The following is a 25,257-nucleotide window of genomic DNA, read 5'->3' as shown; positions in this document are numbered from 1 at the left end:
TAGTTTCTTTAAAAAAATGTTTTTCATTGACATGTAGTTGACATATATTACAGTAGTTTCAGGTATTGACATGATTTAACAATTATATACACTACTAAATGCTCACCAAGTTAAGTCTAGTTACCATCTGTCACCATACAAAGTTATTATAATATTATTGACTATATTCCCTATGCTGTACTCTTCATTCCTGAGACTTATTTATTTCATAATTGGAGTTTGTTCCTCTTAATCCCCTTCACCTATTTTGCCCATTCTCCCACCCCTCTCCCCTCTGGCAACCACCAGCTTGTTCTCTGTATTTATGAGTCTATTTCTGATTTTTTGTTTGTTTGCTTTTTTGTTCATTTATCTGTTTTACAGATTCCACATGTAAGTAAAATCATATAGTATTTTTCTTTCTCTGTCTGATTTATTCACATAGCATAATACTCTCTAGGTTCATCTATATTATTGCAAATGGCAAGATTTCATCCTTATTTTATGGCTGAGTAATATTCCAATATGTGTGTATATGTGTATGTTCCACATCATTGTTATCCATTCATCTACCTATGGATACTTACATTGCTTCCGTATCTTGGCTACTGTAAAAAATACTGCAATATACATAAGGGAGCATACATTTTTTTTAATTAGTGCTTTTGTTTGCTTTTCTGGGTATGTTACAAATACCCAGAAGTGGAATTACTGGGTCATATGGTAGTTCTATTTTTAATTTTTTGAGGAACCTCATACTGCTTTCCATAGCGGCTGCACCATTTTACATTCCCAAGTGCTCCCTTTTCGCACATCCTTACCAACACTTGTTACTTCTTGCCTTTTTGATAGCAGCCATTCTGAATGGTGAGAGGTGGTATCTCACTGTGGTTTTGATTTGAATTTCCCTGATGATTAGTGATGTGGAGCATCTTTTCAGGTATCAGTTGGCCATGCATCATGTATCTGCCCTGTATGTGGATAAATTTAAAATCCCAAAATAAACACACACATACATAAAATGAAAAAATAAATAAAATAGGGAGGAAAAACAATCCATAGGAGCTCTTTGTGACCTTGGAGGAAGCAGTTTTTCAATACACTGGAAGGTAATACTAGATTCCCAGGATTCAGGAACAGAGACTGAGCTCAGTTTACTCTTTCTAGAAGCTCGGAATGAGCAAAAAAGTGTAGGCATTTCACCCTCAGGGTGAAGGGAAGAAATATTTGTTTGGAGTTTTGTTGTTTTTTAAGTGGCTGAAACTACAGCATATGAAGAAAGAGCAAAAGGTAGAGACAGAAGGAACAGGAAGGGAGCACCTTAAGGAAGCTGAGGTTAAACACTTGAATACGAAACACCACTTTTTCCAGAGGCAGGAGGCAGAAGGACGCTGAGGGAACCAGGTGCCTGATATCCCCCATGCTGTCTTACAATAAGAATCAATGGCACCTGTTGAGAACCAGGGGGGCCAGGGCAGAAGAGGCTTGTGGAGACAGTGGCATGGAAGAGCAGATGCAGGGATGGGAGCGGCCAGTCAAAGCACTGTGCAGGACATCCAGAGCACAGCCGAGAGGTGCACCCCAAATCTCCAACTGAGCTAACCCATGCACAGAGGGCCACACAGCTGGAAGGCCCTGTAAAGTACAGGACGAGCCATCAGAGTCACAACAGAAAGCAGGCGGAGCCAGGGTAAGAATGAGAATGGTCTGGGATGGGCTGGTCCCAGAAGTGATGGAAGTACGGCTCAGGACAGTTTGTTATTTCTGTATTACAAACAGCTACTTGTAGGAAGCATTTATGAGCCAGCACTGTAGCCTGGAATCTGCCCGATGACCTGTGCCATCGTAGCCGTAGCCCCCGTTGCAGATGAAGGCGGCACAGAGAGGCAAAGCCGCCTTCCCAAGGTCACACTGTTACTCGGTGCAATGCCTGGGTACAAGCCAGGCAGTCTGCGCCCTTCCTGTTGTACATCGCTTCCTCTTACCTCGGGAAACCTTGGTGTCTGCATATGCAAAACACGTTTGTAACAGCGCACTGTCCAACTACAAATGTCTGTTTAGATATTTCAGTTATTTTTCTTTCAAAATATTTCATCATTAGCTACTTCTCTCTTAAAATACTAAGTGCTGGTTTTCTCTTACATTTCACAACTTAGATTAAATTAAAGGCTTCCCGAACTTCAGAACTATGGATTCAAATTAGCACAGCAGGAAGGAGGATATTTTCAAAAATGCTCACTGCCAGACTCCAAAGCAGTTTATGGGAAAAGCAACTGCAAAACTACCAGTCCCGCATCTCTGACCTCCCACCCGGTTCCCAGATCACAGTTCATCTTATACAGGCTGCAACAAGGGCCCCTCAGCCTCTTTAAAAATAAGCCCATCACCTCATCTTGAGTATCTTCTACACACAGCAAGGGCCATTGAAATAGGCAGTTCTCAGCTCTTCCTGATAAACTGATTTCCTTCCACAACATTACAAGTAAAAACTGTCCAACAAAACTAGTGTTTGGGATTTTCCCAGACCCAACCAGGTTTGGTTAAATCACTGTATTTTGAGGACCCACTATGCATTGTGTTTTGCCAAGATCGTGTTTAAAAGGTCATAAAAGAAATGGGATCAAAAAGATTAAAAACAGCAGAGAACTGAGAAAGAGGTATGAGAAAGGACTCCAAGTCAACCCAAAAAAATCAAAAGCAGTTTTCTAGCTTGTTTCTAGTAATACTTGTATTTCCAGCTGACTCCAGTGGTCAGCGGATCCAAGGAGGAATGGCGTGGAAATGGCATTCCTCAATCCCAGTGGGCATAGCTTGAGGGTTGCTCAAATAATGGAGAGAACAATGGTAATAACCAGAGACTCCAGATAAGGAGGTTCCTTGTAACCTCTCCCAAGGCAGCTTTGTGCCAACCAAGGCCAAGAGGATTTGCATGGTTCTGATTGCTATTTTTCCCCCTTTCTCAGGAAAGGGTGTGCTTTCTCATAATGTAGGGTTTCCCAGCTGAGTGACCAACAACTCGGTGATGGGAAAAGGACTTGGCTGTTAAGTAGATAACCTACACCAAGCTTGTTTGGAAAATCACTTTTAAATACACACACATTATTCTTTTAGCAAAGATTCAAATCAGAGTCCCAAGAGCAGTCTATTTTTGGTGAATTACTAAGATCACTAGATGTGCATTTCTCTATAGGGTTTTTCTTCAACCTGGCTTTGCTGCTGGCTACCTCTGTGATTTGAACAAGTCATTTCTCTCTGGGCCTCCGTTTGCTCAGCTGCTAAGTTATGACCTGGAGGCAACATCCTTCAGGGTTCCCTGAATTCCGCAACTCCCCAGCCTTCCCCAGCACCATCCATACTTTGCTCTAGGTCGGTGCTACAGGAAAGAAAAGCACAAGCTCACCCTCCTGTGTTCACAAAGACAACTCCCAAAGCTCTAAAAATGAAAACTTTGTAACTCATCTTATAGCAGAACCAAATTTGACAAACTCATTGGTAGAAAAACTTGGTTTGATCTAATATGAGGTTGCTTACAACCTCTTTTCCACTGAGTTTGCTGCATAAACATTAATATATTCTATTAGACCTCTCAGAGGAGAATTACATGTTTAAGAGTTTGGGCTGCAGGCCCCAAGGGTTTCAGAGGGTCACAACACTATGAGGTGGGTGCTGTTACTTTAGAGAAGAGGAATCGGAGGTAGGAGCTGGCATGTCAGTTGCCCAAGGTCACAAGGATGAGAACTGGCAAGAGCCTGGGTGAAAAGCCAGGCAGATGCTGTTTCAGGACGGTGCTCATAACCCACCCACATGCTGCCTCTCAATCCTCCTTTGGTAGGGCTAATATCTACTAACTCCCGCAAAGCCACCTCCTTTATTAAGTTCATTTTCTCACACAGTTTAAATCAATTACGCGCACTAATAAAAGGGTTCAGTGCAAAGCAAATTCTACAAAACTCAGTCATCCCCAGATGATTTCTATTTCTGACTATAGAGGTAACCAAACTATAGAACTTTTAAGACCATCCACCACAATGCCAGTTATCAAGACATAGCATTTGTCCCAATAAATTTTAAGAGCTTAAAACATATGGAGAGAACACATGAGCTTACGTGGAAATCACAAAATAATGGAAGTCAGTATATAAATAAGAGCTAAACTTTGTAATGAAACTTCAGGCAGCTGCCAACTTCCCAGCAACTCCCAGATACCCAGCTGCTATGGCCTGGCCCTACCCACTCCACAGCTGTGACGGGACAGGGAGGGGACAGCCAGACAGGACCCGCCTGCCCAGAGTCCACCCACCCACGACACAGAATCCTTCCCAGTGCACAAAGCGTCACTCAGTTACCTTTCTTTTGTCAGCGTACATGCAGTGCTAGCATGCTGCTGGAGCACAGAGCTCCGACGCTGGACAGCAAAGACCGCCGAACAGATTGCATTTGGCAAGGAGGTCCCCTGGAAATGCAGCCATCTCTGAGGTTTCTGCTAATACCCTGGGGGATGTCCAAATGGAGGGAACACCCCAGGACCTGGTGACAGGCATTAAGAGTGAGAGAAGGAAATAGGAAAGGACGAGTAGACAAAGATGTCAAAATACTGCCCATGCCCAAGAAAGTTGCTTCCCTCCCTCAGTACTGGGCAGAATGTGGTTTCAAATAGCTTTTGTTGGAAACTTAGTATGACCAAATGCAATAAGTAAACCTTGTTTGGAGCCCAATTCAAATATTAAACAACAATAAAACTTTTAAAACCAACTATAAAAAATATTTTGAGGACAAATAAGGAAACTGGGTTAGATAGTATTAGAAACGTATTGTTTATTTTCTTAGGTATATATAATGATGATATTGTGGTTATGTAGAAGGAAGTCCTTAATCCGATGAGATACATGGTAAAGGGTGCCACATAACAATGTCTGCTTGATTTCAAATAATTCACCAAAAACCTAGACAAATGATAGATAGGGTGAGGAAGTTAATATGGCAAAATGTTGAATCTAGGTGGTTAGTATGAAGGGGTCCATTTTACTCTTCTTTAAACTTTTCTATAATAAAAGTTTACAAAGTGTCACTTTATTATTTTTAAAATACCCTTTGTGGGAGCCTAATTATCATTTTTAATGGGAAAATGCATTTTAATTTCCAATACAATTATTCGAGAAGAAATATTTGAAGCACAGCCCATACTGAAACTTTGGTCTCTTTGTGATATGTACCATAGGAGTTGAAAAAGGAAGTAATTAGAGTAATCCAGGAAGAAAAGGGACTTTATAGTAGGTTTCAAAAGAAAAACTGAATTTGGCTGGACAAAAGGGAACAAACATTGATAAGCAGGAGCTTGGGGTACACATCTGAACCATTCCTGAACCCCAGGTAGCTACCAAAACAAAGGGTTTTTCAAAGTAGGGTGACGTCAATAAAAACAAATATATCTAAAAATACTGATGAGAACTATAAATACTTACCAGTGTAGGTTTCGATTTAAACTAGAGGCAGGGAAAACTAACTTTGCAGAGTCAGAGAAAGTCCCTAGCATTCTCCACAACTGTCTGGGCTTCCCCACTTGAAGTTATTTCTAAAGGCCATGGAACTCCCTGACTGAACAGTTCCCCAAGGGCACCAACAGACTGCAAACAGCTACAGCCCTTTAGCTGCTTCTAGGGAGGGGATTAACTTTAGGATCCTGGTGTTTTGAGAAAGCAAGGATCTCAACTTCTGGACTCTTCCTGAACTTTCCAGAGTTCCTCAAACAATGGTGCACTTTCAGAAGACAAAAGAAGGGCTCATCTGACCTGGCCTCACCCCAGATGGAACAAGGTCAGTCCGCCAGGATCCGCACTGGGACACAAGCCAAGAAGCCACAAACCATGCCTCTAAGGCAAAGAATGCTGCGGAGCTCCTAGTAGGCTCCAAGCGGCAGGGCACACACTGGGATCAATGCCCAAGGGGCACAGGGACTAGAGAGCTGGGCAGTTTGGAGCCCAGCTGAATCTGCCCAGCCCTCTTTGCCTCTTCTCCTTCCCACCCCCTTGCCTCCCTTCCCTCTTTTACTATTTTCGGTGTGGTCCATTTGGGGATTTGTTTTTAAGTCTTTAGTTACTGAGAGCCCAGTCTTTCTCCTGGGGAGGGGCTTGGTGGTTGGAGAACAAAATGGAGACACTTCTGCACTTTTTAAATTGTAAATTGTGTCCATTCAAGAAAAAAATGGAATATTTAAAAAGGTATTTGTTTGAAGTGGTCTAAAATCAGTGAAATTTCAGAAAGCTAATATTCACTTCAGAGTCTTTTCAAGAGGTAGTATGTTATGAAGAATAAATCACTACATTAAAATAATTGTAATGACAGCATTTACTCAATGTTTGCAGTCCAGCAGGCACTGTTCATTTGCATCATTTCAGTACAACATCTGTAAGGTAGGTCTTCTATGAGCCCCATGGCAGATGAGGAAAATGAAGCACATGGGTTATAGGACAGCTTCCAAACCAGACAATGTGACCCTGGGCCCCACACTCTAAGCCACATTGCTTACCAGTGTGTAAGAGGGGAGGTGGCCTTCAGTTTTATCTAGTGACACACATTTCACAGTAAACAGGTGGGTTCAACCAACACCAACTGACCACAGAGCTGGGCTACAGCCCAGGTCCATGTCTACCCACTCTAATGCCCTTAAACTCTAAAAAAAGCTGCCTCTCTCCAAGTGACTCTATTATGTATGATAAACATTAGAGTCTACATGTATCTTTTTTTAATGTGAAAATTATCTTCATGAAAAAATGATGAAAGCCAGCTACTGTATTGAATTCATTTTTTAAAACTATCTTGGCAGCATAAAATTTCCCAGTATTAATTTTTAACTGCAAAAGAAAAAGCTCACTCTAAAGTATATCTCTCATTTATCCACAACTATTATGAAAGTAAAAGGAAGACTTTATCTTTTGAAACGCATCCCATTCACATATGCATGTTTTCACATTATGACTCACAAATCATTGTAATTAGAAGCAATTCAATAGCTCCCACAAACATAATTTGTACTAACAATGGTAGTTAGATGGCATCTAAAAATCTTTCAGAAAAAAAGGAAGGCAAGCAGAGAAAAAAAAGCGAGCAAGGGAGAGGAGGAATAATATCTTTGCTCATATTCATTAGCTAGGGACATGATACAAGATATAAAAGTTCCTACCTAAATGACCCTTGATGCTTTCACATTCATTATTTTATCTGAAACCTCTGATCCCACGGAAGTAGCCAAGAGGGTGGTTGAGATCCTTATTCTGCAAATAAATCAATGGCCTAACATGATGTCACTGGGTAGGGGCAGAGAAATGAGCCAGGCAGAGGACTCAGAGCTGCTGACACCTGCCTACCCACTGCACTGCAACACATGCCACTCAGGCACACTACCACCGTCAAAGTTAGGGAACCCAACGTGACCCGGAACTCACAGGAAAACCCTGATTTAAGTCAAACACGCCTGCTTTTTCCCAAGTGGAGAGGAGGGTGTCCTGTCGTTGTATCTCTAATCCCCCGGACAGCTCCTGGGCACAGCTGGGAGTACCTTAAACATGTGCTACATGCAACTGTGAATCTGTAAAAGATACTACCCTTTCAGAAGGGCTCCTGGGTAATGAATGTCCACTTTCACTGTAACTTGATAAGCAGTTTTGTTAAGATGCTAGTTTGTAGGATAGAATGTCCAGTGTACTTACACACCCATCTGCCAAATACTGATAGTTTTAAAAAACACAAATAGATTCTTTTCCAAGCTGGACAACTGATACACCCCACAGCTTAACCCACTTGTTGGGTTAAGAATTCTCTGAAAAATGTAAATATACCAGCAAGCCCCTGGGCTCCTCGACATCAACAGAAGGTTCCCGTTAGCAAAGATTCAAAAGAAGGCTACAAATAGCAACACATTCCTAGACTCAGCTTTGGGAACTGGCTCTCAACTGGATTTTTACAGTTCTCTGTTACAGTCCAAATTGCCATATCCATAAAGGGATGCTGAAGAGGGGCAGAGCTTACATACCCTCACCAAAAGCACTGCCTGCTTTCCACCAAGTCGTGATTCCTCCCAGATTTCTTCATGCCCATTCCTCACAAGGAGCCAAGCAAAAACTGGGTTAGAAATTATCTAAACCACAGGAGGAAGCTAACAGCAAGTGCCAGAACAAAACCACCAGACGGGAAGAAGAGGGCAAGCCCAGATGGCCTGTTTCTGGCAGAAACAGCCAGAGCGGGGGCGAGGGGACTGTGTCCCTTAGGAACTGGTTATACCCCTGGAGCTTCAGAGAGAGGGAACTGGCACATGGGGCAAGGCCTCTGGGAGCTAGGTCCCTGGTGTCTGAGTAAAATCCCCCACTTCTGCCAGGGCCAGAGTTCAGCCTAGAATTTCCACCACAGAGAAGACAGCACAAACTGACCACGTGGAAACCAGGCGGTGTTGCTGAGCTGGCTGGAGCTAAGCAAAGGCTTCGGAAACGAAGACTGACCAGGCCCCCAGCCCCGCAGATGGAGAGGAAGACACTGATCAATTCACCGCTAGAGTGTTTGGGGTTCACCACTGCACATTCAAGGCCTCAGGGAAGTCCAACCACTCTACCACCAGCTGCTCATGGCAGCAGACCTTTACAGAGGGCTTTTTTATGGCCTGGCGACTTACTCGCATTATCCTTTGTTTTTAGTTGTCACGACTCTGAGAATACATGTTAGTACTAAACCCATGTTAGAAACAGAGACATTAAAGAACAAAGTATTGACGTCAAGGTCATTCATCTGGGGAGTGAGTAGGGTTTGAACTGTGGTCTGGGCCCAAGCTCTGAACCAAAGCTGCTCCCCAGAAAGAAAGGCAAAAGCAAAAGCCAGCTTTTTCTCACTGCTCTGTGTTCATTCAACTTGCTTCTTAGCCCTGAGACCCGGGCAAGTCAATTGATATCCCTGTGCTTGTTTCCTCAACTCTAAAATGTAGATAATAGAATTGTTTCTGAGCTTGAAATGAGATGAACTCAGATTTAGCTGACTGCCTAGCACACTGTGAGTGCTCAACGTCAGCTGTTATTGCTGGGATGGTTGTTATCAGTGAAGACAGGTATAAACCCCTATCCTCAGAAAGCTCACAGCTCAGCTTTGAGCAAAACCAACATGCAGGAAAAGACGATGAACCATATGAACCAGACGAGAGGGATGTGTGCTAAGTGGGGGGGCCAGAACAATTACATAAGCCCGGTGGGGGGGCGCTCCCACCACGCTGACATCAGCCCTGTGCTTTTCTTCCTTCCAGCAGCAGGAAGTAGATAACGATTAAACAGAGCAATGAAAGTCCTAAGCACCAAGTCTTCCCATTAGTCACAGGTTCAGTCCCGCAGGGTTCCTGAAAGACAGACACGTGGCCTGCCTTCTGGGAATACGGAAACTGGGAAACAAAGGTGAATGAATGTGGAGCACCGGTCCCGTCCCGGTTATGAAGTTTCCCCTAGTGCTGCCACAGAAAGGGCAAAGTAAAAGACGGACCAGGAGAGAAAATCAGGGTCACTTTGGAAATGGCAAACAAAGGAAAGATTAAACAGAAGTAATTGGGAAAACCTTAGAAATAGGGAAGCTGACTTTAAGGGGAAGAAATGAATGTGAAGGTCATAGCAGAAAAATCAAATAAGAACACTGAAAACCAATAGCAAGGGTTAGTCACATGGAAAAATACCATTAACAATAGTCACATACTGATGAATACTTTGTTCAAAATTACTATTCCAATCACTTTACAGGTATGAACCCATTTAACCCTTACAATACCCTACCCTATGAAGCAGGTACAATTGTTTTCAACCCTATTTTACAAATATGAAAACTAAAGCACAGAAAGGTCAAGTACATTGCATCAGGTCACACAGCCAGCAAGTAGCAGAGGTGAGATTTCCAGGCCACTGAGCTCCAGAGCCTCATACCCCATGCTCTATTCCTTCTGAAGTGTGAGAGTTAACAGTTTAACATTCAGTAAAATTCCACAAAATGGGATTATTCATAGCTCATCTCTAGTTGTTAGAATTTTGAGTTGCAAATTTATGGATAATCCAGTAATAAATCTAGAATCACAAGTAATGACTCTACGGTATCTTACTATGCTGATGGACAGTAACTGTAGTGGGGTATGTGATAGAGACTTGATGATAGAGGGAATATAGTAACCACAATGTTGCCCATGTGAAACCTGAGCATAAGATTGTATATCAATGATACCTTAATAAAAAATAAATTAAATAAAAATATATAAATCTAGAATCATAGAATGATTTTCCTAATGAGTCAGTTATTGGGAAGGAAGATTGCACTTACATTATGATCTCTCCAAGTTCATTTATCTGCTTTTTGGCATCAAATACTAATTTTTAAAAAAAGTCCTGCTACCATTATAAGAAGCAAAATACAAAAGCCATCCTGATCTACATTTAACACTGTTAAAATTGTTGATTACTTCTCAGAAATTCTAAACTTCCTTTGGACTTGTAAAACAATAGAAACGATTGTATGACAGGATTAGATTTGCCATATCCCTTTACCCAGAATGGTTTCAACTATTAATGAAAAATGTTAGGTGAAAAATAAACGCTAAGCAGTACTTTGAGCTAATATGATCTCAGTTTTATTGAAGACAACGATACCAAAATGTTATAATAGTTATCTCTGACAGATAAGATGAATTTCCTTTTTTGTGTTTTGTATCTTTTGTTGGTAGAACTCAGGGGTATTTTGTCCTTTTCTATTTTTTGTATTTTCTAAAATGTCTTGATGGCAAGCACTATTGTTTTTTTTTTTTAACTGCAGATAAAAAGTCGGTATGGAACCTTCATAAAATTACTAAATTACTATTAGGTTGAACCATCTGAAACTCTTGTCACTGTAGGTCAAAATAGTCAAATATTAGTAATTCATGTGGTTCAACCTAATAGTACTATTAATTCTGTAGAGGTAAACCAGGATACTGGCACTCACTTAGTAAAGAGACTACTTACAACTGCAATCTGTAATATGTGCATACTACATATTTCCACTGACTGGAAGCAGAGACAATGCCAGAAATCTTTGGTCTACACCACAGGAGAGAGGGGTCAAAGAAAACCACACAGTGGGATAATGTCTACTTTATTACATCATAAAACACAATGTAAATACATAAACAATACAGTGCTGGTCAGATGACTTCTTTTCTTTCCCACTCTAATTTTAAATGCCTTTTGAGTCCTTATCTAAACAATAAACCATCATAATTTCAAAGAGATTACTCCAAGCACGGTGTTTTATTACTAGGAGTTGTTTTTTCCCAATAGGAAAGATTTGACTGTTACATTTTTCCAAAACCCAATTCTCCGTCACCACCTGGGTATGCTACAATTCAGTTCAATCCTGACACCAACTACCTGGAGTCTGGGCAGACTCCACAGATGTAGGGGCTGAGTCCCCCAAGACTTTCCTCAGTTCAGATGCCAGCTGCAAATGGTGTCCCCAACCAATTCAGATTCAGGGCTGCTCATGATCTCCCTCTAATTTAACAATTTGCTAGAATGACTCACAGAATTCAGGAAAGTGCTATACTCTCCATTACATTTTAATATATAGTTCACAATTCAAGAGCAGCCAAAGGGAAGAGACGCTTAGCACAAAGTGTGGGGGTGGGAGGCATAGAGCTTCCACACTCTCTCCAGACACATCACCCTCTGAGCACACTCATGTGTTCACCAGTCCTGGTTCTCCCTTAGCCTCCTTGTCCAGTTTCTTACATAGGCATGATTGATTAAGTCATTGACTATTAGTGGTTAACTCAATCACTAGCCCCTCTCCCTTCCATGGTATCAGCAGATGGGAGAAAGTTCCAACCCTCTAACCATGTAGCCCCCACCTGAAGCCCCACCCAGGGACCCAACAGGAGTCATTTGTGAGCATAAACTCAGGTATGGCCTAAAGGGCTCATCATGGATAACAAAAGACACTCCTGTCCTCAGGTTATTTTGAAGTTTTTAGGAATTCTGTGCCAAGACCCATGGACAACGACTGAATATGCATATTGTATCATACCACATGGACTCAAAGTCAAGGATCTTTACTCATTTATGTATCAAGATGCAGCACTGAACAAAACGGAAAAGATCCCCTTTGCATCATCTGGTTCAAGCAAAAGAATCCTTTCCTCTTTGTCTTCCCCCTTCCTTTCCCACTCCCACCCAGGAAGTATGCCACACCAACTCTACTATCTGTGTAACTGTTTCCAAAATATGGAGGCACTTAATATATACTAACTCACTTTCAATTGGGTTATTTTCCTCCCAAAATCTGTTGGCCACATTGTAAGAAATCAACAGACTAAGAAAACAGACTGTCAGAAATGACATCATTGGAGCCCTTAACCAAGCAGGATTTTATAAGTCACCAAACATGCTGATCCCCATGTTTTATTGAATGGAACTGCTCTAAACACTGACGGCCAACACTGCCCTCGTGCCCTGGATGGAGAGAGCAAACAATGAGAACTTGATCAACAGGGTGAAAAAATGACATTCACAACAGTCTTCCGAAAATAAATGTTTAATGTGAGGACTTCAGGAGTCAAGCCAATTTGTACAATGTCAGAGGATTTACTCTAATTTAAGACAAACACACAATTAGCTAGTTTTTACCAGAAATGAATCCTTCTTGGCCTTCACACCATCAAGACTACACAATGTACTTAATTCACAATTCTAATTTCCAGCAACCCTCCAACTTTGAGAACTTGTTTCTATCATTTGTATTATTTTAAGCCTATACACTATATGTCATATTTGCATTACTTACAGTGGACTTTATTATTCATTTGATCCCTCCAAACCACTCTGAAATGTATAAGAATAAATGTTCTCTTTCTCTCGACATGGACACAGACCAGCAATACCGACTGCCTTGCTGAAGGTACTGGAGCCAGGTCTCAGACTCAGGGCTCACTGAGTTCAGAGTCTGGGGCTGTTCCATCACATCGCAGTGCTTGAGGGCTCCTTCTGGTCACCTATCCCCCACTCCCCCCAACCCTGAGCCCCAACTACCAAGTGCAGTTTCAGGCACCCCACAGCTCTACCTCAGCCTCCCTTCTGCAGTCTCACCTCATGTGACTTTCACTGAGGAAACCCATCTACATCCGCTCTGCACTGATTCTTCCTACCTCCACGCTTCCACCCTGGCTGTTTCTATTGCTGGGTGTGCCCCACGGACACTCTCTTTAAGGTCCACTCAAAATGCTAGGTTTCAGGCACATTGAAGTCTTGTTCATCTCTTATCAGAAGGAACGTCTCCCTCCCTCCTCTGTGATCCCACACAGCACGTTGTAGTTCTCTGATTATACCAGACACATCCTCCATTATGCTCTAATGATTTGTATTCACAGCTTATCTCCCCTTCTCAACCATAAGTCCGTGGAGGATGGAAACTAAGTTTGCTATTCATTTCACTTACCTACACACACCTATTGGTATTTCAAAAAAGGCCCTCATTTTAACATGAATTGCACACTGCTTGTAAATCTACATGTTTTACCTGAAAAGACTGTGAGGACACTGGCTTGGTAATCATGCATGAGAAGTAAGTTTCACCCTCAAAACCCAGCTTCTTGGCTCTACCACCTGCTATCAGTGATTGTTTTGTGTTTTCCTTTAATAGGGGAGGAGGGGCCTGGAAAGAACTGAGGAAGCAACAAAAGCGTTCAGGCCATCCAAGCATATAGCACAAACATGCAAAGGAGAAAGCAGGATTGCCTGTTTATTAGCCATCTGCCACTTCACCAATGCCAGGAAATTCCGGGCTGCCAATTTTTATAATGTAGATAATTCACATGATTGTGTTGGAAACTTCCAGCTATGAAGAGCTGGTAGAACATTTGAAAATTAGTGTTCTTGAGTTCTACCGTGAGACAGAAAGCCCAGTGAATTCTTCAAACTTCCACCCCTTTCAGGAATCTCAGAGAACCACACTATGTTTGTACGTGCGCATGGGCAAGGAAGGAGAGGCATGTGCTGATACTGAAAAGAATTTTTTGTTTGCTTTTAACTCCTACCTGTCATGTGACATTTTATCTGTAGGATCTTTCTAAATCCTCAACTATTCAGCTAAACTTTTCTGGCCAGTTAAGAAGAGTGATGGAGTAACTGGTTAATTTGTTTCTTTTAGGGAAACAAATAGATTTTTCTTATTATCTCCCTCATGCCAAAATTTATGAAAATCATTTATATACCTAATGACATGTAAATTGAATTACTTCTTTCAACTATTTACTCTAGAAGCAAATGGACAATTTCTGAAGAATTCCATGGGTATCACCTATTTTCCACTACAGATTTTTTTAAATCTACATTCAATTCATAAAATGCCTCATTTTTCTCATTAAGTAAATAGACCTACAGTGAAAAAGTAAATAAAGAAAAGGAAAGAAAAACTTAAGTATAGAACCTTCCTTTTCCTGGTGGTGCAAGTGTGGAGTGCATGCAATTTTACATAGTAACAAAGAGCATTTGAGAACAATAAACATACATCTAGCTTTGGCTTCCCCACATCTGTGACTTGAGTGAGACACTTCCTTTCTCTTCATCTTATTCCTCTTCCATCATCTCTACAAAACAGAGAATATGTCAATCTGATCCTTACAGTGGTTACAAGAATATATACAACATATAGTCATGGACTCAATATGTATATTCACAGGAGGAGGAGATTAAATCAGCGAGAATACTTAGGAAAGGTTTCCTGTAAGTGATATCTTTGATCTTGGCCTAAAGGATGGGTGGAGAACAGTATACGGACAGCCCACGAAAAGAAGTGTGGGAAGGATTTCCAGGTTAAGAGAAACACAGCCACCTATTTCTTCTACCTCTTACCTCCCCCACTTAACCTTGATACTTAAGCAGCCTCACCTAGGAATGTTTTAGAAAAGCAGATTCTTTAGTCTCTTCCCAGACCTCATGACTCAATCCCCAGGGTGGGGGCAAGTGCTCCTGTCTCTGTTTTAACAAGACCTCTAGCAAATTCTGCTGTGTGCTTGAGTTTGGGAGCCCCTGCTGGCTTTGCTTGCTCCTACCTCCTGTCTTCCATGGCCACTAGTTCCCTTCATCTGGCTAATGCTGACATTTTTACAAGCCTAAACTTCATTTCCTCCAGAAAGTCTCGCTTAACTCGTGCAGGATTCTCATCCCACTCCCAGTCCCAGGTTAGGGACTCTGGCTCTGTGCCCTACTTTTCTTACTGAGACACCAGCTCACTTTCTCATCCTCCCTGATAATCTGCCAGCTCCAGAAAGGCATGGACTGTGTCTGCTGGCTCACATCTCTTCATCTCCAGTGCCTTGCACACAGTAGGGCACTTCACTAACATTGCTGAATTAATAAATAAATCAAAGAATTAACCTGTGAAACAAAGGTATAAAGTATAAGGGAATATGATAGGTATACAGTTAATAGATGGATTTGAAGTACAGGCTGTAGAAATGCAACTGAATTTAGTTCATCTTTGAGAAGAGCTTCATGAATGAATTTGGATTTTGCATTGAAAATTTTCACTAACACTTCTAAACATATCACCGTCCCACAACACTCACCTAAGAAGGTGCTACTTGCTAACTTTGTACTCTCATTCTTTTTTTTTTTTTTTTAGTCCATGACCAGATTTTTCCACCTCAGGTTTTTGAATCAATATGGCTCATAAACACTGGCAGATAAAACAGCCTCTTAATCAGTTCAGGAGGGCAGAAAGAGAGAGAAGCCTACAGCTAAGATTTGTAGATGAATACTGGAAAGCTGTCTAGTTCATCGTAAGAAAGAGCCTCGGGCAGAGTCATAACACCTGGCTTCCAACTCTGACTTCCTTCCTTCTGATAGTTAAATATATTCTCTGTTCTGGGTCTTGTGCTTGGACCTGAGCCTTGGACAGTGACCAAGACACACACACAGGCCCTCCCTCACCAGACCCAAAGGTCTGCTTCTTTACTATGGGCTATAGATTCCCACAGGCCACTGAACCTCTTGGGGCTCAGTTTCTCATCTGCAAAGAGTGGGGGTTAATTACAAGAAGACCACTGAAGTCCCCTCAGACTCTAAAATTATATGACTAAGAACAACACAATTACTCTTGTTAAAAAGAAAAACATAAGCCCATTAGATCTTCAGATTTATTTGGTTGAATTTTGTTTTTTAACACTCTCTTAAGGCAGTTAAATAGAGTCATCCTTCTCAAGTCCTGCTCAACCCAGATTCAGAGAGCTGAAAACCAGACCAAGGGCAGATGTAGACCAAGGAGCCTTGCCAGAAGCAGCAGAGCTGAGCGCCCATCAGTGCAGACCCAGCTGTAATGAGAGGGAGAGTCCTTGACAGTCGAGAAACCTGCTGAGGTCCTGACTAGATCAACTCAGTATCTTGAGCGGCTAAATTAGCTTTGAGAAGATACTCAACGACCCTTCCAGCCCTAAAGATACAGGACTCTACTTCCTCATTCCAATGCTTTTCCCAATACCACCGAGCAATGAACTCAGTTCTGACCTAGAGAGATTGTCAGATCCCAAAGAGTAAGGGCACAGTCCCCAAGAGAGCCCCTTACCCGCCTACCTCAGATGCCAATTGCAAGTCTAGGTTGTCAACTGTGCTTCTGAACAACTGGCTATACTTCAGGCGTTTCCAGAATCCCCTCCTTGAATTCAATTAATTTGCTAGAGCAGCTCACAAAACTCAGAAAACATTTTACTTACTAGGTTACTGTTTTATTAAAAAGGATATAACCCAGGTACAGCCGGATGGGAGGGACGCACACGGCAAGGGGTGAATAAAGGGTGCAGAGTTTCCATGTTCTCTGCGCATACTGCTGTCCACACACCCCACTCATTCAACAATCCAGAAGCCCATCAAGTTTTTCTGTTCAAAGTTTAATGTGCTTAATCTGCAGCCCTCCCCCCAACCTCTTCTCCTTCCCAGAGGTGATGGGTGGGGCTGAAGGTTCCAACCCTCTAATCACATGGTCTGTCAGGTGACCAGCGCCATCCTGAGGCTATCTATGGGCATCACCCTAAGTCACCTCATTAGCATACCCTTGAAAGGAGGTCCTTATGGACAGGACGCTCTTATCATGTAGGAAATTCAAGGGTTTGGGGAGATGGGTGCCAGGAACTGGAGACAAGGACTAAATATATTTCTTATTATACCACACTCATCATAAGATACTACTTCAACACAACATTCACAAGTAAGCAATGAGATGAACACAAAGTATGGCAATAGATAATTACATGAAATGCTAGGGGAAAACTGTCAAAATGTGTATCTATACCTATAGATCATCTGGTTAGAGATAAACCAACTGGTGGATCTTCCAAATGGCTTCCAAAAAGAAAAGTGTCACATTATACTGTCATAAAAATAATGGTTTCTTTCCTTTTTTCTTTCTCTCCTTTCCTGCTTATCTTTGGTAGCTCCTGTGTCCCAAAAGAATTCCCTGCCAAGCCCACTGGTCTCCATTCATCCTCTCCTGGGGCCTGGAACTCTGACCATCACTGCCTCCTCAGCCCCCTGCCCATTAAGCAACCCACCTCAGATACCAGCTTTGCAGCTAGAGGGGAGAGGGGATGGCTCAGGCAATGGCAGAAGTCCTGAAAAGAAAATTCAGGAGCACTTAGGGACTTTGTCCCACATAACGTCCATGTCCATGATGTACAGGTTAGGGACAAACGGTGATGATATATTTTTTTAGCACTTACTTTGTGGCAAACGCCTCACTGTGCAATCACGTTTTATCTCACATGGTAGTCCCAACACCCCATGAGGCAACTCTGCCATATTTTCTCCATAACACCGATGAGGAAAGTAGTTTATTGACTTTTTTCCCTCTGTACAAAAGGTACTTTATTTAGTGGTCAGGATGAAGTTACACACAGGAGTGTGCAAACAAAATGGGAGGAAGGAGAGTCGGATAGAGTGGAAGCTGTTGTGAATCCTGCTCTGAGCAAAGGTGAGAAGGCAGGAATCTTGGGGTATGTGAAGGGGCAATGCAAAACCAGTTCCTCTGAGTTCAACAAGTGTGGCAAAAGGATCCTCAAGGTGAGATGACTGGGCACAAGAACTCAGTTTCCCTGCAGTACCTACCCCCTATCCGGTCCTCTCTTCCCAAAAAGTCCCTGGGCGGTTCTGTTTCATTTCTCCCTTACAAAGAGCTGTGTCAATAATTGGCAGAGGAAAGCAAAGGAGAAATTTGTCCCAGCTCCTCCAAGCTTCCATTACAATAAGCATCCATCCACAAAGCCACCTAGAATAAACAAAATGGCAGCTTTTCCCACGCATCTGTATTAGATTCCACACTAAATATCAAAGTATCGCATCCTTTCATGAAGTGCCACTCATGTGAGGCAGTATTTTCTCCATAGGCTGTTTTACTGTTTTGAGCAGTTGTTCATTTGGCTGCCCACAGGCCTGAACAGATGAGTCATGGAAGAGGAAATGCAGGACCATAATCCCTTATCTGAAAACCTGGAGGTCAGCTGTGCCTCAAAATTCAGACTTTGTGATTCTAGAAAAGTAATGCAAGGCATTTAGCACACATTATGTAACACTCAGAAATCAAACTCATCAATATTACTGCAGCAAAACTTAGCAATATTCAAACTAAGTGAAACAAATATATACCACAGAATATTGTGTTGGTTCAGGTTAGGCTTTACCACCAATGGAATTTTTGCAAAAAACCTCAAAAAAATGTTGGTTTTCAGACCTTTTTGGATTTCAGAATTGTCCATAAAGGACTACAGACGTGCAAATGGTTCAAATAGTAGGAAAAAATAATCAACCCTACTAGTAACCAAAACACCAATTTTGGTCTTACAAATTAGCAAATATGTTTTTCATGGAATATGCCAAAGGTGTAAAAAATAAGTCCTTCAACCACTACTGTGAGAACAGAAACCAGAACAACCTTCCTTCAGGTCACCCATATCAGTGTCGTTGGTGGTCTCAAAAACATGAATACCTCTGACCCTAAAACTGCCTTTTCAGGAAGCTCTTTTCTGTGGAAGTCATCAGCATCCAGACAAAGCATTACACACAGATGTGCACTGAAAGTGAGTTTTCAGACTCATTTGAAAATAATTAGCAACAACTGAAATCTCCTAAAATGGAGACACAATGAGGTACAATACAGTGAATCCATGCAGTAGAATATTGTGCAGCCATTTTTTGAGTATGTAGGGAAATGGAGAACCCTTCATTACAACATTAGGTGAAAAATGCAGAATACAAAATTACATTTGCATTACGATCCTATTCAAGTAAAAAATGGAGAGCGAGAAGAACAGAATGAAATAGTCTAACTGTGGCGAGTGCCATGGAGAGTAAGATCAAGGGAGATTCTCACCCCTTTCCCCCAGACTTTAAATCTTTAGGGGACTTCTCCAAAAATACCAAGAGCACTGTTCTATAGCTGAGGGGAAATGGGAAAAGAAGGCTTGGCTACTTAACTCTCAGTCAATGGCAGAATATTCATGAATCTGAGGTGTCACTCTGGGTTTTCATAAAGTTACAATGAGCCTCTCATTGCAAAACCATCACCACTTCCAGAATGAAAACTTTATAGCATGTGTGGTCTACATTTATTAGATAATTTGGTTGACAAGTCCAGCATCATGGGCAATTTGGAGAAGCAACACAGAAAAAAAGATACACAGGATAAATATATATGCCACTTTGCCATTTGCCAAAGCCTTCAGAGACCTTTGATCCTCACTAGCAGCAGGTAAGGCAGATAAACATAAGAGCTGGCACACACCCATTTTACAGGTAAGAAAAGGGAGGCAGAGAGAGTCACGCTCCCGAAAGTAGCAGGGGCTCTTGTTGACTTTGGACTTCAAGTCCAGGCTCTGACTTTGAGCTTGGTACTGTTTCTACTATGTCTTGCCATTACCCTATGACTTAGTGATTCTTTATAAATATCTTAGAAGAAAAATTAATTTTATTTCTAGAATTATTTCTTTAAAATTTTTATTTTTAAAATCCTCACTCAAAAGAAAACAAAATAATTTAGTAATAATAACAGACTTCAGAATTGAACAGATCTGATTCAAGGTCAAAATCCATCCTAAGCATGTAAGTGACTTTTTCAAGTTAACTTCTCAGCTACTCAATGTTCTCATCTATACACACAGGAATAAATTACATAGCTGACAGGGTATTGCAAGAATCAAATTATCTGAGTGCTTAGACCACAGCCCGCCACAAAACAGGTATAACAAACATTGCATTCCTCCCTCCGAAAAGAATCAAGTATCTACAGTGAACTAACTTTAAATTCCAATCTTGGTCCTTGTTAGTCACAGCAGACTCATTATTCTACCTGCTATCAGCAACCCGCCAAATCTTTACCAGTTACTAAAGTTAAGTGCCCTAAAATAATTAGGATCCACTTAACATAATCATTTCGATCAATGACAATTTGGTTAATCACTTTTTGTAAATTTTAGGTAATTTCTCTTTTGTCCCAATATGTAATCAAACTTCAACATCAGAGCCAAACAATTCTTTAAAAAATAACACTGAAATTTTTTGTTTCTCTCACCTGGAGCTTTGGCCTCTCTCATTCAAATTCAATGACAGGAGACCCCCTTATCCATGGGGGATACATTCTAAGACCTCGTGGATGCCTCAATCCATGGATAGTACTGAACCCTATTTTACATATGTACCTACGATAAAGCTTAATTTATAAATAAGGCACAGTAAGAGGTTAATGATAAATAATAAAGCAGTTTTAACAATATACTCAATAACAGTTGTGGAATGTGGTCTCAAAATATCTACAGTATTGTACTCACCCTTTTTCTGAGGATGTGAGGTGATAAAATGCCTATTGATGAGATGAAGTGAGTTGAAAGATATAAGCATCGTGACACAGCCTGAGGCTACTTCTGACTTTCTGATCACACATCAAAAGGAACATCACCTCCACAGCGGTTGACTAAGGATAATGGAGGAACTGTACTAAACTCCCAAATCATTTGCTTGATTAATTACGTTGGTGGGTGGAGAGGAAAGAAGAGAAGGAATGACAGAACTTCTCAAATTTTTCACTTCCTCTTTAAATTAAATTTGGGCATGCAAGCCCAAGCCCAAGCTCCAAGGGATGTTTTCTCAAAACATCTGAGAAATGATAGTGTAATATGTGGATGTACAGCTGGGTACCTACCTGGCCAAAAGGAGAACCCAGATTTAATAAAGCTTATCTTTAGTAACTAAATGAGGAGTGAGGAGGCTGAATGGAAGCCACAGAGCCCAAGGAGTGCTCTTCTCATTTCACCAGCTCTTGGGCCTTTTCTGCTCAGTGCTTCCTAGAAGGCTGTGCCAGTGCCTGGTAGAGAAACCAATAAGCCCAAGGGATCAGTAACCAGAGAATTTAAGGACGTAAAGAAGCCAAGATGTGGAAAATCATCCCCTCTGGTGCTTGTGGTATATAGTTTCAAAGGCTGCTACTAAGAGACAGGGTTTATGAGATTCATCTACTAGACAAGAAAAAGAGAAATTGCCACTACTCACTGTGAAGTTATCTGTCCCTCTCTCTGCTTCCCAGCTTTCGATAACCATATGCTTACAATTTTATGGTGTCCTAAACATCCTATCTTAGAATCTCAGCAAGACTGCTGAGGATGATTTCTGTTTTATTTTCTCCCTGGAGAGCAGTGGGATAAAATGGAAAAAGAATGAACTTTGGCATCAAGCCGTTTGGGTTATCAAAGACAGACACACACACACACACACACACACACACACACACACACACACACACAGTTCTGCTTCCCTGATTGAATGCTAACTAATATATTAGCTATGTAATGTTGGGCCAATTGTTTAACTTCTCTGAGCCCCAGTTGCCTCACTGGATATAATAACTGTACTGAGTTATAAGAAATAGGTGTGAAAATGCATATGAAGCGTCCAGCTCCAAGTTTGGTACACAGCAGGCCCTCAGCATTACCTCCCATCTCTTTCTCCCTACTTTCCTAAAACGTACCCTACAAACATCAATGCTGTCTTAGATCGAAGGAGAATGAGAGGTTGGCTAGTCAGGACATCTCTTCATGCAGGCCTCAAGTCACACGGCACATGTATCTTCTGTACCCTTTTCCTCTTTAGATACCTCATTCTCAAATATTAACTTTCATCAAAAAACTTACCGTACAATTAGAGAAGAGCTTTCTTCACCACACCCCAGTCCTGAGAGCTAGGTGTTGCTCAGAGATCCATGGAAATACAAACTTACTCTAGGGATGGATTTCTCCTGCTAATGTGCATCATGTGCTGAAATTTTAACAATTTGATACACAGGTTAATTAATTAACTTTAAAAATTCTCAGGTCTTCAAATTCTAGAACTGACTATAGTACTCTTAAGTACTGTCTACAAATTTGGGTCCAAGTTGAACCTGATTATGCACCTACCTATCTCAGCAATGAAACGTGGGGAAAACTGGATCTCCCATCCAGTAATATATCTCACTAGCTCCGCTTCCCCCAGGGTGGGTGGCTGAAGAAAATAGGGATCTACTAATAAAGACTCAGGAGACGTATTACCTATCCATGCCCTTCCTAACACGTTCTGTTTTCTATGAAAAAGTGAAGGCCAACATGAGAAGTCAGTTTAAAAGCTCTAAGCAACTGAAATCTTCTCAGAAATGAAGAGCAGTGTATGTGTTTTTATGGAGGAGACGATCATGGTTGGAAGGCTTCCAGTTGTTTGTTATTTAGATCTGAAGAGGAGCAGCTCAAGCTTGGAGGAGCTTGCTGACGTAAGATTCCAGGCTGTGGTAACCCCAATTGGCCAAGAAGGTATACGTTTATAATTTTATTTTAACTACTGCTGTAAAGCAGCATTTAAGAGGGAGAATGGTGGCAACGTGTCCCTGGTGTCTATAGTTATAAAAACCAGAATGTGAGACAGGACTTCCATAAAAGTTACACCTCTTAGTTTTCATTAAAAACTCCTGCTCCAAGTTCGTCACTGGGGACAATACTTAATCATCTCTGTCGGTAGCTTCCTGCTTTGACCACACAAGGTTCCTTTTGCGGTGACAGGAATCGACTCACAGAAAAAAAATTGTAAATTTACAAATGCGCCTTCGCATTTTCCAAGCCTGATTTGCCCAGGATATGGGAAGAGATCTGAAATTCCCGACCTATCACAAGTATCCATCAACCAGTAAAATAAATGAAAACTTGGAAAGAAATGGAACTCCTCAGGGTTTTAAGATACATATTTTTTAAAAGGACGAGGCAGAAGTGTGAGGAGGAGGGGTCCCGCGTGGGGAGGGCAGGGACCGGGTAGGGAGGCGGCGACAGCGCACCCAGTCCCGTGTCACGATCTTCCGCTTGCGGGGCCTCTGAGGACAAGGGAGGCAAGAAAGGGGTCCTCGGGGCTCCGAGGCGCTCCGCCCAGCAGGAAGCGCACCGGGGAAAAGCAACACCGGCCCGGTCACTACACGCCGGAGAGCTCAGAGGTCGGGGCCGAGGGTAACAGGTCCTCAGAGGGGCCGGCGAAGACCCGCGCAGGCAGAAAGGGAGGGACAGGAGCCGTCGCCACGCGCCGCGCCCGACCCGGGCCGCCCCCCGACAGCCAGACGTTCAGCGCCCGGATCCCGCGGTTGTGCCAGGACAAGGGCAGCTCGGGGCGCGGCGGGGCTGCCCTCCGCCCCTCGCCTCCTGCGCGCCCAGGCCCCAGCGGGGCACTCACCCGGCGCCACCAGGGGCGAACTCACGGCGCCTCCCACGAAGACAGCAGCGGCGAGGACGGCGGACCCCGGGAGTCTCAGCAGAGCCATCGCCGGGTCCCTTCGCCCTCCTCCCCCGGGGCGCCTCGTCCTGGGCTCCCGCAGGCAGTGCGGCTCGGGCGCCCGCGGGCGGACCAAGAAGCTGGGCTTGGCGCGCGGAACCCCGCCCTGCCTTGGACCCTCCTCTCCGGCCCCACCCACCTCGGGTCGGCCCTGCCTCTGCCCTGCCTCTGCCCGCCAAGCCCCGGGCTCCGCCTCCCGCGCCCTGGGCCCTGCCTCTCCCCGCAGCGACAGCTTTCTTTCTAGATCCGGCCGCCTCTTCAACGGCCCGGATTACACCATGTCCCCTCCCTCCTTCCCCGCCCCCAAGCTCCGGTCACGCCCCCGCCCTCTGGGCCACTCCCACCACGGCTTGGCCCCGCCTCTTCTCTCCGGGGCCGCTGCTCTCCCAGCCCTGCTGGCCCGCAGCCGACAGGATTGCGCGGGAGCCGGGGGCTGGGGCCGGGTGGCCTCAGCTCGTCCTCCTGGGCGCTGAGACAAGGCAGGAGTGGGAAGAGGAAGAGGGGAACCGGTCAGGAAGCTCTGGACAGGCAGACACGGCCATCGTTGGACCGGGCACAGTTCTTTTTCTCTGTTGTCATCCGTATCCAGCTGGCTTCCCCTAAGTGACTGGTCTGGAAAGGGGAGCTGCGGTGGACGTCAATTTCCACTGTTTGAAAATTGAGGCGAAAAGACAAACCATTTAAATCTTTTCCTATCTTTGCTTCCATTTAAGCTGCTCCTATTGGGGAAAAAAATCTACGGCATATACCTCCAGGAACAAACTGCTTTTTTAAAAAGATTGTGTGGCCACACTGCACCTTGCAAATACTTCTACGAAAGTAGTTCTTCAAGTGTCTAGGCACTTATTTCCTCCTTATGTCATCACATCAGCTCTGTGAGGTGAATACTACCCTCATCTCACAGGCCAGGGAGTAAAGCCATGATGGGCAGGCCACCGCTGGAAATTGGCATGAGCTCATCTTCCCTGTGTTTGTTCACTGCTGTGCCTTAAGCACCTGGCCCAAGGACAGCACACACTAAGTAAGGGGTCAGAAGTGGCTTTTGAAGTTGAATCATCACAAGCACTGCCTAGACTCAAAGCCTTTCTCTGAGTAGTTCCATCTTTAGCACACTTTAGAGATTCCTTCATAAACAGAGTGGTCAGACTCTGAGCAAATGTTCAAGAACATCAACAACAGAAGGGGGGCTGGAATTTCACAGAATGGGGCTCTTGTTGGTCTGTCAGCCTCCAATTGTCAGAAGAGGCTATTCGTCCTCCCATTGCATCCTCTGTACAGTCTACTAGACTCTTACAAGCATTTGCACTGATGTGAGAATTCCCAGTGACAGAGCTTAGGCCACTGCAGATGGCTGGGACTAAAAGATGAAGCCTCTACCCTTTGAAACCCAAGGAGGGCACTGTGTGTCCTGTGTGCAGCTGTC

The 25,257-nt window shown here is 43.0% G+C and overlaps 1 protein-coding gene across 2 annotated transcripts in view; it reads right to left on the bottom strand.

Moving 5' to 3' along the window:
* RELL1 (RELT like 1) overlaps positions 1-23,969 on the bottom strand; it is a 59,453-nt gene extending 35,484 nt beyond the window's left edge. The window contains exons 1-2 of one of the 2 annotated variants that reach the window (XM_037002901.2): positions 23,736-23,873; positions 14,524-14,602 (exon numbers count right to left, since the gene is read on the bottom strand). In XM_037002901.2, coding sequence (XP_036858796.1) covers positions 14,524-14,581 — 58 coding nt within the window. In that variant the 5' untranslated portion in view covers positions 14,582-14,602; positions 23,736-23,873. Of the gene's footprint in view, positions 1-14,523; positions 14,603-23,735 lie in introns of both variants that reach the window. The other variant, XM_037002900.2, reaches the window with a different exon arrangement.
* Between the last annotated feature and the right edge of the window lie 1,288 nt (positions 23,970-25,257).

Source organism: Manis javanica, chromosome 5, assembly GCF_040802235.1.
Source record: "Manis javanica isolate MJ-LG chromosome 5, MJ_LKY, whole genome shotgun sequence".
Classification (NCBI taxonomy): domain Eukaryota; kingdom Metazoa; phylum Chordata; class Mammalia; order Pholidota; family Manidae; genus Manis; species Manis javanica.
Note: the sequence above shows the minus strand (reverse complement) of the source record. Positions and strands in the feature narration are given on the sequence as shown.